At 52.3% G+C, this 19,046-nt stretch overlaps 1 protein-coding gene across 16 annotated transcripts in view; it reads right to left on the reverse strand.

Moving 5' to 3' along the window:
- The window catches only part of COL27A1 (collagen type XXVII alpha 1 chain), a 143,734-nt gene that overhangs the window by 111,139 nt on the left and 13,549 nt on the right, over positions 1-19,046 (reverse strand). For all 16 annotated transcript variants that reach the window (XR_004350296.1, XR_004350298.1, XR_004350297.1 and 13 more), the window contains exons 4-5: positions 11,836-11,889; positions 7,512-7,565 (exon numbers count right to left, since the gene is read on the reverse strand). Coding sequence is in view for 8 of the 16 variants with exons in the window: in XM_032634403.1 (XP_032490294.1) it covers positions 7,512-7,565; positions 11,836-11,889 (108 nt within the window). In the remaining 8 variants the exon portion in view is untranslated. The remainder of the gene's footprint in view (positions 1-7,511; positions 7,566-11,835; positions 11,890-19,046) is intronic.

The raw sequence follows: 19,046 nt of genomic DNA on the forward strand, positions 1-19,046 counted from the left end.
GGAAACTAAGGCACAGAGCGGGTAAGTGATCTGTCCAAGGTCATACAATTTGTAAGTGGGATTTAGACTCAGGAGGTCTGCTTCCAGAGCCTAAGAGCTTTACATTTCAATACACTGCAGATGAACAACTATGATCAGTGATCAGTGGAGTACAGGAGGAAGTAGGGGGGCACTTGACCCAGACTGAGGGTAAATCAGCCGCGCTAAGGCTGGAGGAAGACAAGTAGGGAGCCAGATGAAGTCTGGGCTCCAGAAATGCTCAAGGCACCCTTGGTCAAGTGAAGGTGTGAATTCTGGGATGGAGAAGACTATCCATCTTCCCAACCAGACTCCTGCAAATTCTCCAGTAAGAGATATAAGGAATAATAAGGTCTAATTAATTGTTTACACATTGGTGAGGATGAGAACCTGGGTGCCAGACCCAGCTCTCCAGCCAACAAGCCTGTGTGATCTTGGACAAGCCCCTTTCCCTCTCTGTGTAGAGAACAGTAGACTCTGACTGGAGTAGTTAACAGAGACTTGAGGAACTAGAAGATGGTTGGGAAGGTATATCCTAAACCGTAAATGCTACAAAATATAGCAGGGATAGAAACTATGAGCTCCTTTCCTGCAGGTAGGGTTGGGAAGGTGGAGAGAATAGAAGGCTTTGGGTAGATGAGGCCTCGAGAGGGGCTGAGACAAAGAAGGAACAAATCATGAAGGACTGGAAAATTCTGGGCCAGAAGTCCTCTGTGCAAGTCATCTTTTGCAAGACACAAGATCCCAAGTACATAGCCCAGGGAAGGCATCATAAAAATATTTCTCAAGTGAGAAAATGAATGAATGGAGTCTCAAGAGACAACTCTAGGGCTGGGATTGGGTCAGATCTGTCCCCAGCCCTGGAAGGTCCTCTGAAGATTCACTAGGTCTTTCTTTCACCATCACTACTACCATTTCATGTGTTTATAAGTTCTGGCCATGGCAATAAGGCAAGAAAAACAAATAAGATTACTAAGATTTGAGGAAAAAGAGACAAAAATATGTCTTTTTTGGAAGTAATGTGAGTGCCTGTCTAGAAAACCCAGGAGAACTAACTGAAATACTGTTAGAACTAATAAAATAATTCAGTAAAGGGCATGGTTATAAAATAAACACAAAAGTCTAAATATACAAAGTCAACAGTTCTTTTCAATAGCTGAGAGCCAGCTAGAAAATATAATGGGGGAAATATTCCATTCATAACAGCAAGAAAAATATAAAATTTCTAAGAACAAACTTAGGAAGAAAGGTGCAGGATTTATGCAATAAAAACTATAGAAGTTTATTATGAGATGTTTTTAAAACTCAGCCAAATGGGAAGATATGCCATGGTTTTAGATAGGAAAAGTTAATATTTTAAAGATGACAATTCTTCACAAATTAATAAACGCATTTAATACAATTCCAAGAAAAACCCCAAGGGAGTTTTTTAAGGAGATTATTAAGATGGGCATAAATTTTATCTGACATATTAAATAGCCAGAACAATTTTTTTAAAGTGGACGAGGGAGACGCACAGCATAAAGCTAATAAATGTCATAAAACAGTATTTTACTAGCAATATACAAACGCAGTAATGAAACATATTTGAATGGCCTGGAAGAGACCCTGGTCTATCATATAATAGTTAGTGCAGGATAAGTTATTTAATAAATGATGAACTACTGGGGAAAAAATAAAGTTATACCTCATACCCACTCCCATGAAGATTAATTCCAGATGGTTTAAAATTTTAAGAGTACAAATGATATCATAAAATGACTAGGAATATTAGTGAGTACCTCTCTGGTCTTACTATGGGAAAGAAATGTCTAAGTATTAAAGTAAAGAACCATACATTCTACATATGGTAGAGCTCTCTCCATACTACCTGACATATTGTAAGTTCCTAATAAGTGTTAGTTATTATTGTTAGTCCAAAAAAAAAAAATAGGTAACACTCTCACTTGTGAAAATCATCATGAATAGTCTTAACAGGCAAACAATAAATTTGAAAATACTTGTAAGGTAAATGAAGGCTTAATAAGCCTTCATATATAAACACAAATAATTTTTACAAGTCAATAACAAAAGATAACATCCTGGGACTTCCTTGGTGGTGCAGTGGTTAAGAATCTGCCTGCCAATGCAGGGGACATGGGTTCCAGCCCTGGTCTGGGAAGATCCCACATGCCACGGAACAACTAAGCCCGTGAGCCACAACTACTGAGCCCGCGCACCACAACTACTGGAGCCCGCGTGCCTAAAGCCTGTGCTCCGCAACAAGAGAAACCACTGCAATGAGAAGCCCACGCACCGCAACAAAGAGTAGGCCCCACTCGCCGCAACTAGAGAAGGCCCGCGGGCAGCAACGAAGACCCAACACGGCCAAAAATAAATTTAATTAATTAATTAATCTTTAGGAAAAAGATAACATCCCAGCCCCAAAAATAAACAAATTCATAAATGGTGAAATGCAAATGGAAATCAAATGTAAGAAAAACATTCTTCTCAAAGATGATCAATGCAGTGAAGTGAATTGAAAACAATAATGAATTATCTTTTTCAAACAACCTCCTCTAATGCTAGCAGTGGCATGGATTGGTTCAATCTTTCTAGAAGGCAATTGTTAATAAAATTACAGCTAAACACTATATAGCACTTACGGGCAAGGCATATTTTAAATTATTCATATATATATGTATGCGTGTATATATGTGTGTGTATATATACTGATATACAGATAAATATATAGATATCTCTCTCTATATATATATATATAGATAGATAGATAGATATTGCTTAACCAACAGTGCTAAAGAGCTATGGAGCGAACAGACTTGTGGCTAAAACTATGGACTTTGGAGTCAGACAGTAGAGGGTTCAAATCTTGTCTCTGACACTTATCAGAAACAGGCTAGTTACTTAGCCACTTTGGACCTTAAGTTTTCTCATCTGTAAAATGGGGGTAATAACATCCACCCTGCAAAGCAGGTAAAGCTGTTGGCCAGTCCCTGGCCCACAGGCTGTTCAAAATGCAGTCAGTGCCTATCACTGGGCAAGGCCACTGCAAGAGGCCTGCTTCCCTCTTGATACTTTCTAGACTTTTCCACATTTTCTTTAATGAGTATGCCCTACCTCAGTCATCAGAAGAAGGGGAAAGGGAGGCTGGGGTCTGAGGCCCGAGAATCCTGTAAGGGCTGGCTCCATCTCAGCTTCTAGCAGCTCTGCTAACAGTCACTTGGGTTACTGAGCATGGCCCCTCTTGCCTACCTATTCTTCCCGGGTGCCCAAGGGCCCCTAGTAATCCTGGGTAATTCACTGCAAACCAAGCAGGCCAGAAGAGGGAAGAGGAGGCCGGCTGCCAGGGAGAGTGGGGCCAGGTGCCTCGTCGCCCAGCACAGGCACAGCTGGAGCCCTGCCCGCCTCTGGTCCAGAGCTTCTTACCCCACCTGGGCCCTGCATCCCATCTGACTCCACCTGGTTCAGCATCAGCATCACCATCGGGGCAGCTCCAGGCCTCCCCATTGGTCATCCTTCAACTTGCTGGCCACCGACCAAGCTTCTCAAGCTGCCTGAGTGGCCTTCACAAACCCCATCTGATTGTGTCACGTCTGCTAAAAACCTCATGCTTTCCTGCTGCTCTTTGGATAAAGTCCAAAAGTCTTAGCACACCCACCAGGCCTGCTGCCCTCCCCAGCCTCCTCCCGCCCCTTGGCCTGGTCGCCTCCTGCTCTTCAGACCTTGGTTCAACCTTCCTATGCTCTGGGAAGGCAGGCTTCACCTCCCAGACCAGGTTACTCGCCATTCTGTGGGGTCTCTGAGCACCCAGTGCCTCTCATGTGGAGCCCTTTTCATGGAGTGGTCAGCTTATTTCCACAACAGCAGCGACCGTCCCTGTCTGTGCCCCATTGTAGGCCGGGCACCTTGAACGTGCTGACAGCTGACCACTTACCACAGGCCAGCACTGCTCTTAACTCAGTTATACCTCATGACAACCCAAGGGGGCAGCTACTCTTATTACCCCATTTTTCAGATAAGGAAATTGAGGCATGGGAAGTTCAAATAATTTGTTCAAATAATAGTCACACAACTAAAAGGTGACAGAGCTGGGACGGGAACTTCGACCGTCTGGCTCGAGAGTCTGTGCTCTTAACCACTGTGCTTTCCTGCAGCAATAACTATGGGTCGGTTGGACACATGACTCAACCCTGGGCCTCCAAGGTCAGCTAATGCCATCCACCCAGGGTTCTGGCTTCTCTGCCTCATTCTCAAAGTCCTTGATCTTGACTCCCTGCGGGACCTGACAAACCCTCTTCTTGATTTGAACGTGGGGCATATGGGTAGGTGGTACATGGGGAAAGCCTTGGGCTCTGGAGCAGGCAGGTGGGGTTGAAGCCTGGCTCTGGCCTGTACCAGCTGTGCAGCCCTGACAAGTGTCTTCTGACTGGCAAACCCAAGGACCCGAAATACAGCCCCGCCACTGCTGGTCACTGCAAGTGACCCCAGTAAGGCATTGGCCCTTTGGGTCTTTGCTCCTCTGTGACCTCAAGAGGGATGAAGTGCCTCACCTTTGCTCTGTCTTCCCTTTTTGATTCCTCAGTCCACCAATCTCTCCCATCCTTAGTCTGGCAGGGGGATCTTTAACCCACAAGGCCATAAGCTCCCAAGGGCTCAATAAATACAGCACAGGAACGACCACACGGCGACCCAGCCGGATGAAGGGCAGGCTCCCTGCCACCACGCAGACCCTGCCTGTTTGGCTAATTTTTCCAACAAAAGCACATAGTAGGTGCTCAATAAATGTTTGTTGATTGAAGGAAGATGAATGGATGGGGGCCCCAGAGGCAGCTCTCGAAGCCAACACCGTGCGGAAGAGGAGGAACCAGCACAGAGCCTGGAGGAGGCCAGCCCTACAATCCCACCGGGTCTCCTCCCAGACCCAGAAAGGATCTGGTAAACAGCGAGGACCCTCTCCCCAGAATCACATCTATTCCTGCAGATCCATGACATTCCCTTCCAATCTTGGATAAGTCAGGAATTCCATCCGGGAAGAGCCTCTCTTTAACCCTGTCCTGGCCAAGCCACAGATTGAGATCAGCCCAGGGCCAAAGCCCAGCAGACTGGGCCTCCCATCCAACTGATCTGTCCTGGATCCACCTCTGCTCACTCCTTAGACTCACAACCAAGTGTCCAGGTAAAGGGCATGACTTTTCCCCTTGGCATGTTATGCAAGTTCTAATGGGAGAAGAAGACTCCCATTCCAGTGTGTTTTCTGGAACCCTCACCCTTATTTGTTTACATAGAAGCAAGCTGGAAGCCTATCCGTGAGGCCCTGAGTCCACAGGTCCCAGCTCCATGTGGCAGCAGGAGTGTCAGGACTACTGAGCCTCACGCACCACACCCAGAGCTGCTCCTGAAGGTGGCGAGAACAGCAGCTGGTGGGTCCTCCTCCGGCCTCTGCACATCTGCTGGCAGGATGGGGGTGGGCTGCAGGCCAGGCTGGAGCTGAGGCGCTGCAGTGTGGGGCAGCCTGGACCGGGGAGAAGCTGATGGAGCATCTGCCACAGAAGCAGGGGGTCACATTTGGGGGCGGCAGGGAGGGACCAGACAGGCCCAGGGCAGGCCAAGAAAGGCGTGTTCCTGAGCAAACCTGGCAATCAAAACAGCGGCCAATCCTCAGCATCTCGATCTACGCCATGGCCTTGGAGACCGGAGGCCTCTGCAAAGTAGAAGTCTTCCAAGGAGCTCCCCTCTCTCTGCCTGACCCATGGGGGCAGGTGCCACTGCCATTTCTTAGACAGTGTCTTAATCCACCTGAGCCTCAGTTTCCCCATCTGTAAATGGGTGCAATATCTCCACCTATCACCCAGTGATAATGAGATCATTAGGTCTTTGTGGGGATCAAATGAGACAGGCTACACGAAGTGCATGCAGAGTGCCTAGCCCACAGTAAGGGTCCAATATACGGTGCTTACTACCATCAGTGTTTGCCTTGTTAAAACCTAGAGCACCTCCAGGCAGCTGCTGGCCCCTAAGCACCTGAGGCCTCTGTGCTCGCCTTCCAAGGAAGGACCCCAGTCCAGCCCTGGCCGAAGTCACACACCTACAGGGGCGGAGGCAGGGGCTCCCGCCGCTGTGTGCAAGGGCTCTGCGCTGGCACTCTGGTGCCACAGCGTCATACATTCAGGGCTACTTGTGTACATTTGTCCCAAACTTCCGGACAAGGTGGGCAGAGGAACTCTGCCCTAGGAGTCAAGCCTGGCCTTTGGAGGAGGTTCAACCGCCAACCGCTGCATGAGCTGGGGCCAGTCAGTTAATGGCCTTCCTCAAGCCACTAGCCCTTTGTAATGCGTTAGCAAAGAAGGACCCCGAGCCCAGGCCAACCAAGGCCCAGGGGTGCTTTTCACTTGGCCACTCCACAGCTGACAGCTGGGCAGACCCTCTGCCTGGCCTGGCCTGCCCCACACTCTTTTGGCACGGTTGCTGTGCTCTTGGCCTCCCCGAGCCTGTGTCTTCCTTCCCCTCCTCCTATTTCTCCCGCCATCACTCGAGGCTTCTCCCTGTAACCTAAATAATGCTGGCCCCGTACTTTTCCTCCTGCTTCTCACTCCACGCCCCACCCTGGACAGCTCTGTTCTCTGCCAGTGCTCCAGGAATGCACCAAGGCGTCCCGGGGCTGGAGCCCCCGACACTCATCAGAGCGCCAGTCACGTGGGTCTCTGGTCCCATCCAAAGTCCAGAGGTGGCATCTCTGTGCTGGCCACCCCCCAGGGCTCTATCTGCAGCTCAGAGTTCTCCTGAGTTTCAGAATGTCCGCGAATCATCTCCACCGGGCCGGTCTACAGATTACCAGATGCAACATTCCTTCTTCTGGCTCCTCGATCTGGTCACCTAGGCTAACACCAGGGAGTTACAATCTCTCTCCTCTCGCCCATCACCGAGTCCTCCCTACCTCACCTCCACATTGTCAAGGTGCCCACTCCCCTCCTCCCACACCCCTACGCTGGCCTGTATCACCCCAGGTCTCCCTGCCTCTGCTCTGGTTCCGCACCCCCCAGTCCATCTTCCACACGGCACCCGGGGTCTTTCTCAAACATGATCTTTCCACGTCCCTCCCGAGCTCAAAACTTGACATGCCTCCCCAGGGTGTGTCTTATGACCCAGTAACACGTACATTCGAGCTGGACCTTCACAGCCCTCCCTATTTAGCAGCAAATGACCTTTCTTTCCACTCCCTTTGAGGGCCTTAGGTTCCAGCTGCCCTTCTCCCCCTCAACCCCTCCCCACCAGAAGCTAAACTCTTAACTCCTCACTGTGTCTCCAGCCCGGTACAGGGCCTGGCACCTGGGGGGCTCCAGGGAGTGCTTGAGGCCTGGATATATATCCTCCACAGTGCGTGACCCTGAGGCCCAACCACCAGGAGCCTCTAAGAAGAGAAGCTCCCCCAGTGCAGCCCTAACCTCAGCATCCGTACCACGGCTCTCCCTCCAGACCCCACAGCAAACACTCACTTTGGCTCCAGGAGGGCCGGGGAGGCCTGGATTTCCATAAGGCCCAGGAGGACCCTGAAAGGGAAGAGAAAAAAGAGATGAGGGGAAAATAGGGGTCATCCCACTTCCTAGAGCAGGGCCTGGCACTTCCGCCCACCCATCCGCTGGGTCTTCCCTAGTCAAGTCTCAGCAGTCTGGCCATGGCAGCTGCTTACAGAGAGGCTCCCCTGACACCCAGCCCCGTGCTAAGCGCTTTCCGTGCGTCATCTCACTTTAACCTATTAACCCACAAGGTAGGTGCTACCACGATTCCTATTTTCAAGATGAGGAAGCTGTTGCTCAGAGAGGTTTATAACTTTCTCAGGTCACCCAGCTGCTAAGGGGCAAAGCTAGATCTCAACCTCAGATGTGTGGCTTCAGAGCACAAGCCCTTAACCCCTGAATGTGACCACCTTTGTGTACGCTCTCCACCAGGCCCCATTAGCCCCTCCCACACTCGCTTCCTCAGGCTCAGAGCACACTTAGCTATTTGCTACCCTGACCACGCCTGGTATGGATACTTCCTCTCTGTATCACTTTTTTTTTTTTTTTTGCGGTATGCAGGCCTCTCACTGTTGTGGCCTCTCCCGTTGCGAAGCAGAGGCTCCGGACGCGCAAGCTCAGTGGCCATGGCTCACGGGCCCAGCCGCTCTGCGGCATGTGGGATCTTCCCGGACTGGGTCACAAACCCACGACCCCTGCATCGGCAGGCGGACTCTCAACCACTGCGCCACCAGGGAAGCCCTCTGTATCACTTTTGTCATGCTGTTCCATCATCTGGCATGCCTTTCCCACCCATCCCCTCCAGCTGAAACCCAACCCATTCTTCAAGGCCTGGCTTTAATGCCCCCTCCTCCAAGGAACCTTCTGGGACTCTTCCTCCTAAAGGGAACCTCTCCAGACTTCAGACTCCAACTGGACTCTGTATGAGCCTCTGGAGTTGCGAGCCCAGTCAAGGGAGCACTTGGCCGCTCTGAACAAAAGGGCATCCCTCCTGTGGCCCCAACACGTAGTCAGAGCTCTCCCTTAGATTCCTACACGCTCTGAGCTTACAGGGTCCCCCAGGGACCACGAAGCAGCTGGGAAGACTGAACTCAGAGAGTCAGAGTCTTGGCCAAGGTCACACAGCAGAGTAGCGGCCAAGAGAGGGCCGGGACCCAGTTTTTTTGGCTTCAAGTCCAAGGCTTATTCGTGGCACTGGATTTTCCCAGGCCATATTTGAATCTCCCTTACAACAGCTGCGGCCTTATGTCCACTTTCTCTGCAAAGGCCCTGGGCTAGCGTCCTGCAGCCCAGTAATATAAACAGAGTCCTAAGAGTTGAGTACTTTCTGGCGGTCTTTTGTCCAACAGGAATAATCTGAGGCATTGGGGATGGAGACAGGCACCTCTAGGGGTGCCCCCTACTACAACAGCCTCTAGATACACTGCCCTTGTCCCTGCCCCCGCTTGACTTATCTGGCTGTGTATGAATTTGCTTCCTTCCTCTCTCTTCAAGGCCAACTTCCCAGCTGCAGCCTGTCACACTCTGCCCAAGGCACCTCCCTCTTCCTCCATGCCTGAGCTTGGACCCTCCCCTTCTCCATCCATGTTGGGGAGGAACAGAGTTGAGAGGCTCACTCAGTCTGGGGAATTTATAACGGTATCATGGGTGACCTCCAAAATAATCAACCCTCCAGCCCCTTCCCAATATTTCACCAAACGCTGTCTCCTGGCACCTAGATGCAACATGGTCCCAGTTCTGAGCCTTCCCCCTCTCCAGCCTCAGTCTCCCCATCAGTTCCATGAGTGACAGGGACTCATGGTGTCTAAGGAATCTGGAAGACCTCAGAGCTTCACCCCAGCCTGGGCTCCTGGGCTCTAACTTTAGAGCTCTGCCTGAATTGGGAAAAGGTTGGACGGGGGTGTTTGAGGAGGGGACCTTCACATCTAGCATCCTAGAACCAGGCATGGGCTGTGCCGGGCAATGTCAAGATTGACTACCTCTCCCCAGTTGTGCCCCCAGCTGCCCTAAAGATGGAGGGATAGAGCGCTCGGCTACCCCATCTGCAGCTTGTGAAGGTGAGGGCTTCCTGCTTTCCCATCCCCACTCCTCCACCCCTCTCCAGCCACTACCTTACAGAGAAATGAATCACATAGTTGACTGGGAGCCAAGCAGACCGACTCTACAAATGCTGCAGCCCAGAAAGCCGAGTGGAGGGAGGGCCTAGGGATTCCCCAGCATCCCTCGATGGGTCGAGGGAGTATGCAGAGGTGGAAAGGGGCCAGCCACAGAGCTTTGGATGACCTCAGATAAAGCCCTGACCCTCCCTGAGCCCCAGAACCACCATCTGTACAGAGGAACTGGGATTGTTTAATCCCAGCATTCTATTGTCTTTGGCATTTTATGATCTATGGAATTTCCAGTCTAGAAACAGGGTGATGGGCAGCAGGGAATGGGGAGTACTCCGAAAGCCTGAGAGGGATGTCAGGAGAGTCATTCCCTCACTTGTGGAATTTCAGAGCTGGTAGGAACTTTGGATGGAAATGCCTTACCATGATCCAGTGTTTTATAGATGTGGAAACTGAGGCCCAGAATAGGGAAGGGACTTGCCTAAGGTCACACAGCTTCTTGGGGGAAATGCTCTTGACTCCCAGACTAGAACCCATCGGCAACCATTTGCTCAGCACCTTCTGCACACAGGGTACTCTGCTAGGCATTGGGTGAAAAAGAAAAGTCAACAGGGCCTGTCTCTGGCCCAGAGAGGCTCAGTTGAGTTGATGGAAAAATTAGCGCAACAGGTAGTTTAAGAGTCAGACTGTCTGCTGCTCTGGAGTCAGACTGTCCGGGTTCCATCCTGGCTCTGGCATTTACTCTGTGTTTGAACTTATCGAAAGCAACTGAACACTTCTGAGCCTCAGTTTCCTCACTTGTAAAATGGGGATGGTATTGGAACTTACTTATCGGGAAGGCTGGGAAGATGGGATGAGATCCTGCATACGCCACCCAGGTGACAGAGTTCAGTGTTCAGTGTGAGCTTTTACAAAGGGATCCATGCCAGCCGGAGGGGCAGTTAAGTGCCGCAGGAGCGCCAAGAAGGAGGTGATCATCAGAAAAGGAGGCGGCATTTGATCTGAGCTATGGATGGAGGAGGAATTTGCCAAGGAGGACATGCCGGGTCAAGAGGACAGTCCAAACAAAGGCACAGAGGCTAGGGGCTCAGGAGGAGTTGGGAGGCCCAGGCAGACTGCTACGTCCAGGGGCCTCATCCTGGTCCCAGGCTACAAGGTCCCTTGGCCAGCATTGTCCATGATACCTCTGTGGTCCCCAGCTCTGGGCAAGTGCCCCATGGAGACTCCAAAGCCAGGAGGAAATGCCACTTCAGACAGCAGATTCCAGAGCCCTGGGCCCAGGGAGCACAGGGCCAGGTCTGGAGGGAACTAGGGCTCGAGTAATTGCATAACCAGAACCATCCTCTGGGCTCAGAGCTAAAAATATGCCCCAGGCAGCTATCTCTGCCAGGGCCTCGCCAGGGCCCCAGCGTGGGAAAGGCTGATTCAGCCTGGGCACAGATGCCAGGCGCCATGGGTCTGAGCCCTCTTGGGTAAACGACAGATTTCTCTCCAAGAGGACCCCTAAGAGTCCCAGTATTATATGGTTAAGAGCCTGGGTTTCAGTCCTAGCTCTTCCGTTTCCTAGTAATTCGGTTTTCTCATCCCTAAAATGAGAGTGGTCACACTGGCCCATGGGGGTCCTGGAAGGAGAGGGGATCAAATAAGCCAGCATTAAGTGACATGCCAGGCATAACAAACCAGAGCCGTTTTTCCCTCCGAGGTTCCGGCTAGCTCGTACCAGCCACCAAAGCCCTGCCAAGCCATTCTCCAGACTTTGGTTGAACCTCTCAGCATGGGAAGCTCACCCCGTCCCTGGCACGGCCCATCTGGTTGCCTATGTCAGCATCGCTACCCCAGGTTGGCCCAGCAGAGATGGGAAGATGGATGCGAGTGTCATGCTCTCCCAAGTCAGCTTTCTTCCTAGACAAACACTAAAGCCCGTCAGCTGAGGGGATGGGCAGAAACCCCTTCTCCACTCCAGGCTGCCAAGGGTGATACCCACAATAGACAGCACAGACTCTTCAAGAGGTTCTCACTGTCCCATGCCCGTCTGGCCACACAGTGCCCTCTAAGAGCTCTACGCCCACTCCAACGGACAAAGTGGAAAATGGGTGCCAGGCAGCATGAGGACACACAGCAAGAGACTTCAGGGGCGATGGGGTACAGGACACAGAGCCTACCACAACTCAAAAGGACAGCGCGTGATCACTTACCCGAGGACCCCGTGCACCAGGAGGTCCAGGGAGCCCAGGCAGCCCAGGGGGACCCTGAATAAAAAGCAAGAAGACAGCATCAGTGCCCAGTGGCAGAAGAGAATGGAATCATGTAGTCATTCAACAAACCTATCCAGAGCTCTGGGCATGGAAACCCTATGGTTGAGAAGAGGGATCCCTTGAGGTACCTACCTGAGGAATGCATGCTCTTTGGGGCTTTCAGGCCATTGCAGCTGCTGTTTCTTGGTCTTTGAAGCGCTCATCTTTTATCACTCAACTAACTTAGGGTGTCGCCTCCTCCAGGAAGCCTTCCCTGATCCCTCTCCTAAGTTGGGCCAAGCCCTCTCTTGCCCTCTGCTTTAAAAGCCACTGTATTATATTTGGGAAATTATCTGCTTAGAAGCCCCTTGCTCCCACTAGACCATGGTCTCCTCCAAGGAACTAGTGGGATATGAGTCATCTCTCTCTCCCCAAGGCCCAGCCAAATGTTTGATAAAATAAAACAGCAAGAGAGCTCAGAGTTCAGCCAAGTTTTCTGCAGAGCCTCAGCAGAGAAGGGACTTGTCCAAGGTCACACCAGCATCTCTGCACCACGGAGAGGCAGTGTAGCATAAAGGGTGTAAGCAAAGACTGCTGCATCAGACAGGCCTGGGTTCAAATCCCAGTGCTACCACCTACCAGCTGGGTTTGGGCACCCTGTGCCTATAAAATGGAGTAATAACGCCCTCCTCATTGGATTATCGCGAGGATGAAATGAGATGGTAAACATATAACACAATGCCTACTATGCAATCGTCACTCAAATGTTCCATCTATTCCAGTGGTCACAGCCGGGTCCAACCTTCATCACCACGCCCTGAGAACATGCAACAGCCCGCTCACTTGTCTCCCTGCCTCCACCCTCTCCCCCCTCCAGTCTTCCTCCACACAGCCTGGTTCACCTTCCCAAGGCATTCCCCCTGCTCAACAACATTCAATGGCTCCCCATTTCCCACGTAAGACGGGCCTAACCCCGCATCATGGCATTCAGGGAGCACCTGTCTGGCCTCACCTCTTTTCCCTCCCCATAGGAAGCCAGTCAGCCCAGCAGACTTACTAAACTGCAGTCTGACCTTTGTTCAAATCCTGGTCTTGCCACTTAATAGCTGGAGACTTGGTGCAAGGCCTTCAGCCTGAGTCTCCACTGTTCTCCTTTATCACAGCTACTGCCCTGTCTACCCCAAAGGAGTGAATGAGGATTAACTAAGTGCCTGATGTAAAGAACTGAACACAGCCTTCAAAGGAAGCCAGGCTTTCAAGGATGTGTGAGGCCTGGGGAATTCATTTGTTTCAAATAACCATCAACGAGATTCCAGGTTTCCTGCCCAGAGTTAAAATCGGTGTTGAAAACCCAGTATGATTCGGCTGGTAATTAATCCAGATCTCACGCTGGGCAGCCTTGATTCACAGTTCTGGTCTGTGAACACCATGTGCTCGTTCGTCCATAAATAAAAATCAGAAGAGTGATCCAGACAGGCAGATATGGGTACCAAGGCCCCAGGGTCACTAGAAAGAGCCCCGGCCGGAGGGAGGGAGGCTGCTGCGTGACCTAGAGCAAGTCCTGGCCATCTGAGCCTCCAGGTACCTCTGGCCAAACTGGCAGCAGGCAGCATTCCTTCCATCCAGAGCCCAGGGGCTGGGTGGACAGTTTCTAGTCTTTTATCTACCTCTGGGGGGTTTGAGATTCAGGGCCAGCCTACTCTCTGCTCCTCCCTGGGAAGCAGTAGAACACAGTATAAGACAGGGGTCTGGGTCCACACTGGGCGCCCCCTCTTACTAGCTGTGTAGCTTTGGGCCAGCTCCCTCCAGCCTCCAAGGCTTCATTCCTTAACTGTAAAATGAGGCTGTACCAGCACCTAGCTGACAGGTAATCTGTAAAAAGTGCAAATCCTAGTGCCTGGTACACAGTTAACGCCCAGAAAGTTAGTGCTGTTTCTGTTAAGCAAGCTGCTGGAAACTCCCCAACTCAAAATTTTAAGTCACCTTCCTCAGCATCCGTTTGGGGGGAGAGCAAAAGGTTTCCCTTCCTAGAAGGTCCTCCTCGGCCCTATTCTTCCAGGTGACCCAGAATCAAGGGGAAGTGCAGGGTTCCGAGGCCAAGCATTACTGCAGGTGTCTTTATCATGACTGAACCCTTTTCACGGATGAGAAACCACAGAGAGGCTCGGAGAGGCAAAGTGATTTGCTCGAGGCCACACAGCTAACAGGTAGATCCTGGATTCAACCAAGGATCATTTGACTTGTTCTCTTATCCTGGGCAGCTTCCTCACAGACAATCTCGGCCAGGTGCATTGTGACTAGGTGTGTAACCTTGGGTAAGTCCCTTCCCCTGTGTGGGCATCTGTGAAATGACTATCCCAGAACCTTCCCAACCCTGGCGTTCCCTGAATTTCTGTGGTGATTTCCTCCTCTAGGTTTTCCAGTGGGAGAGAAACGGTGAGATCACGTCCATCTCCCAGAGAAGGTGGCCAAGGCCCGGAGGGGTGAAGGCTGGTGCAGGGCTCCAGGGAGAGACAGTCTCCGTGGGGTGTAGCTCCCTGGTGGACCCTGGGACAGCCACCACTGCAGTGGCCTGGACACACCCTCTTGGCACTTCTCCTGCCCCAGGAACGGGGGCATCCAGCCTGGAGTCTGACCTCATCCTTGACATCTGCAAAACAGACTCTAAGTGCCAGGCAGGACCCACGGCCCCGCCTGGTGATGTCAGTTCACAGCAGGACGCCTCGACATGGCAGCCCAGCAGCCCAGCTGCGGCCCCAGGCAGGCCTGACCCTCCCACACGCAGCGAGGCTGGGTGCCCTCTGCCCTTCTCGCTTGATCCGAGACCCTGCCTGCTCACCGTGCAGTGGAAAAATGCTGCCATTTCTTTCCAGGGCCTGAAGCCTGAGCGGGTGACTCCGGGATGATTCACAAGGCCAGGGTGGGATTTTTCCACTCCACGCTGCAAACAACGGGGCCTCTGAGACGGCCTGGAGCTGAGGGGGAGGGGAGCGGGGGCTGCAGGCCTGTCTGGGGGAGGTGGACGAGGCCTGGGCTCGGGGCTCACGGAAACAGAGCCATGGAAACAACCAAGCAGCCGCTCTGGGCTTCCCCCAAGGGTCCTGGCCTCCAACAGTCAGGCCTAGGGGAACCCCATCCCCCGGAACAAGTCCACCCTTGTGTCCAGCTGCAATAGCCCGCCTGCCAAGCCTTGCAGAAGGAAGTAAGTCCTGGCTGGCATGGCCCCTGGCAGCAGGCAAGGAGAGGTTTCGCAGGCCTGGGATCTGGGAGACCTGAGTCCAGTCCTGAGTGAGCTGCTAACAGCCAGGTGACCCTGAGCAATGACCTTTCACTCTCTGGGCCTCTGCTCAGTGCCCGCTGCCTGGTGGGGGAGGCAGGAGATCTCAAAAGGCCCTCCCATCTCTAACTATCTGAGCTCACGATTATTCCCAAGGCTAGCCCAAAGGGCACTGAGCTTTCCCCAGTCTCTGTCCTAGCGAAGGGCCTACTGGGACAGGCCTTGAGCAGATTACCTCATCTCCCTATGCCTCTGGGTCTCAGTTTTCCCAGCTGTAAAATAGGAATACAATACCCTTTTTTTTTTTCCCCCAAGATAATGTATACGCGTGCTGGTTATTCTCCATTTGCTCCCCAGATCCATTCTGTGCCCTGGGAAGCTGACCTCTACAGGCTGCACTGCCAGGCTTCCCTGCTCTCTGCTTCTGGCTGAGTTTGGTCAATGGGAGGCCCCAGCAAGAAACTTCTTCTTCTAGTAAAAGGAGAGGGTGGGTGGGGTATTTCTCTCCCTGCTCCCTCCTTGCTGTGCTATAGTTTGGTCCCAGCTCCTGTCCGAGACCCCTGTTCATGCTTTAACTCTCACTGGCTTCTAGCAACACCTTCCCCTCCCCTTGTAATTCACGTTGGACCCCATGTGCTTCTCCAGCCCCTGTTGATTCCTTTGATGATGCCAACACCTCTGTAAATAATGCCTTCCTTAAACTCTCCTCGATTACCCTGTTCTCTGCCTGGGGTCACAGGACACAGCACACAAACTGCTTAGCACAGAGCCTGGCACGCAGCAGGAGCTCAAAAATCACATGCAAAGACAAAGCAAAATGCCCCTCCGTTTTCTTGGATTCTAGATGATACCAGTGTAAGGGGTGAATTGCTCAAGATCTAGCCCTGATTCCTAACTGCCAACGGCATGAAGGCCCTCCTGTGCCAGAACCTCTTGGTTCTCTTAGGGCAACAATGCCCCTACCTCAACCATTTGCACATCAACAGTCAGCCACACACATCCACTGGAACCCATATTCTAAAGCTGGGTGCTTTACGCCTCTCATCTCAGACAACCCACACAACTTTGGAAAGGTAGGTGGTACCATAACCTTGTTTTACAGAGGCCAAAAACTGAGGTTCAGAGAGGTTAAGTGACTTGCCAAAGGTCACACAGCACCTAGTACTTAGAAGGCACTCAGTCAACATTTGTTGAAAGCATGAAAAGATGGCTGGATAAGGGAATGGTTCAAACCCAGGTCATTCCAAATCCAAAGTCTGTGTGCTCTTGCACTACAAGCGCCTCCTTACCCCACCGGCAGCAAAGATCTGTGTAACCTCAAAGAGCCTGGCCTGCGTGTCAGGACAACCTGTTTTCCGTAAGGATCAAATTCCTTCATTCATCTCCCAGATAGTCATGGAGCATCCGCTGTGGGCCAGGCGCTCGGCCGGGTCTCCCCGAGGTGACGCTTGGAAAAAGTGCAAGGGCGTGCAAATGCTAGCAGCCTGATCGTGAATAAATAAGGCCTTGACTCGCCTCCTCCTGGGCGTGGGGCTTCTGTGCAGCTTCTGTGCAGCCTCTGAACCACAGCTTCCCCGCCCCTAGTCACCCGGGGCCAAGCTCAGCTTTTCCATGTTCCCCCTGCTCCTGGGGCTCCCACAGAGCTCCCTCCCGCAGTGCTACAACTCCTGGCAGGCCTGGGCCCTCAGCTCTGCCTCAGCCTCTGCCAGTCTGTCCCGTGCCCCTCGAGAACCATGCAGAACTGGCCAGACACAGCCTTGAACACCCTCTCAGGCTCTGAAAGGTCCTGCAGTCATTTCTAAGAAGGGAGCTCTCCCAACACTGGGTCATAGAGGGGAGACAGTCCCAGGGAGAGGAAAGAAGTTCCCCAAATCACCCAGCAAATCGAAAACTCCAAGGCAGCCCTGGAGATTCCTCAACTGGCTTCCTCACAGGAGTTGGGAGCTATTACCATCTGCAGAAACCAAAGCTTAGAGTGGGTTGGGACCACAGAGCTAGTAAGGAGTGGAGCCAGGATTTAAACCCAGGTCTGCATGTGCCCAGACTGGGGACAATTAAGCCCCATGTCCCGCGCAACACAGCTTCTGCTCTGCTGGGGTTAGATCCTGAATGTATCTGAGGGTTTGGGACGGGGATAAGAGAAAACAGAAGGAACACGAGTTCTTGTCACTGCTGTTCAAAGATGCCACCTCAATGAATAATTTCTGATATCTGGTGAAATATAAATGACCAGTTCGCCACCAGTTTGCCACAGCGGACTGGACAAAGCTTCTAGAAGCTTCTTGGTTCCTACTGGAGTGAGACTAGGTTCCGAGCCGGGGGGAGGGTGGGATTAGGGGATAGCACGGGACATGAGGCAGGATGGCACCCGGGCACACTGATGTCTTCCCTCTTGCCCTCATCTGTTCTGGGCTGGAGAAGGAGGAAGAGCCATGGTCCTCGCTGAAGCTGCATCCCAGGTCCTCCTGCAAGAACATGCTGCGTGCCTTTGGCCAAGTCTTTTGTCTCCCCAACCCTGGTCCTCTCATCTGTAGAGGAGGGGTTAGTGCACACATCCTACCCTCCTGGATCAGTTTCTACAAGGTCCTAAAGGGAGATGCCACGTGTGTGGAAGTAACTCATGAACGTGATAGGTATAGAAACAGAAGATTTTTTAGACATTGAACTCTTCACTTGAGACCAAGGACAGGGCCTGACACAGCGCTGAAGCCCTCAGCCTCTCAGCCCTGAGTCCTAGGGTCTCAGAGCAGACACTCGGGGGTGGGGGTGGGGGGGCGGGGGGCGGGGACTGGAATGTGCTGATCTTGGAGTCTGGAGCTGGGGCATACACTTCAGCTCTGCCTCCCACGTGCTGTGTGGCTTCTGAGCGAATCCTGGCCCTTTCTGGACACAGTGTCTAGGCTCCTTACCCGCCCAATGATGAGGGTAAACTGAATGGTCCCTGAGCACCCATCCCCTGAACAGGTCAACTCCAGCACCTTCTTTGATAAGGGGGGAAGTTCAAGACCAGATCTGGCGGGAGGCCTCACCTCCTGCTGACCCACATCACCAAAGCCCAGGAGGAAAGTACGAGGCTCAGGCACCCGAAAGGCCCAGTGGCAGAGTCTACACCCTGAACGCCTGCTTCTGCTCCAGTTCTGCTGGCTTGGACACGGCCTCCCGCATTCCACGTCACACACAGCCTTGGGGGACAGGGTTGGCCTCCTCCACTCGGCGGGGGGACCTTTCACCCCCTTTGACCTCACAGCCAGTGAGGCCAACCCCTCCACAGCTTGGGAAGCTGAGCTATCACAGGCCAAAGGTACCTGGTGCCTGAGTAGGACTGGGTAGCCTGGAGGGGTGAAAAGCGTTTCTCCTGCTTCGCTCAGCTCCCCACTCCATACCCTGCCAAGTTCAGAGCACGGGACTTGAGCAGAATGTTGACATAATTGCAAAGCAATGCATACAATTTCCGTAAGTTCTACAATATGGTTATAATAAAAACGGGCTCTCGGTCCCCTTGGAGACAGGCTGAATAAATATTATTCCTAATGATTATTAAAACTCATTAAGTGTGTTTGTAAGGCCTGGGAATTCCCAGTATCTGCCACTGTCTCCACATTGTGGGGAGCCTAACCCCAAGCACGGAGCCTGGTGGGCGATCCAGCCCCGGGAAGGAGGCACCCACACGGTGGTCATCTCCAAGGAAGAACAGAGCAGAGGCCCGAGCTTTCTGGAAACTCCATCTTATCATTCCCCACCCGGAGGAATTGGCCTCCAGCTGCAGAAAGGTCGCTGCCCCTGGAGACAGTCCCAGGCATGCCGGAGGCATCGACCCTGAGACCGTTTCCTGCACGTGGAAGGTTCTTTCTCTCTTCCTTGACTGCTTGGACTCACTCTGACCCTCCTCACCCCG

This window comes from Phocoena sinus, chromosome 6 (assembly GCF_008692025.1).
Source record: "Phocoena sinus isolate mPhoSin1 chromosome 6, mPhoSin1.pri, whole genome shotgun sequence".
Taxonomy (NCBI): Eukaryota; Metazoa; Chordata; class Mammalia; order Artiodactyla; family Phocoenidae; genus Phocoena; species Phocoena sinus.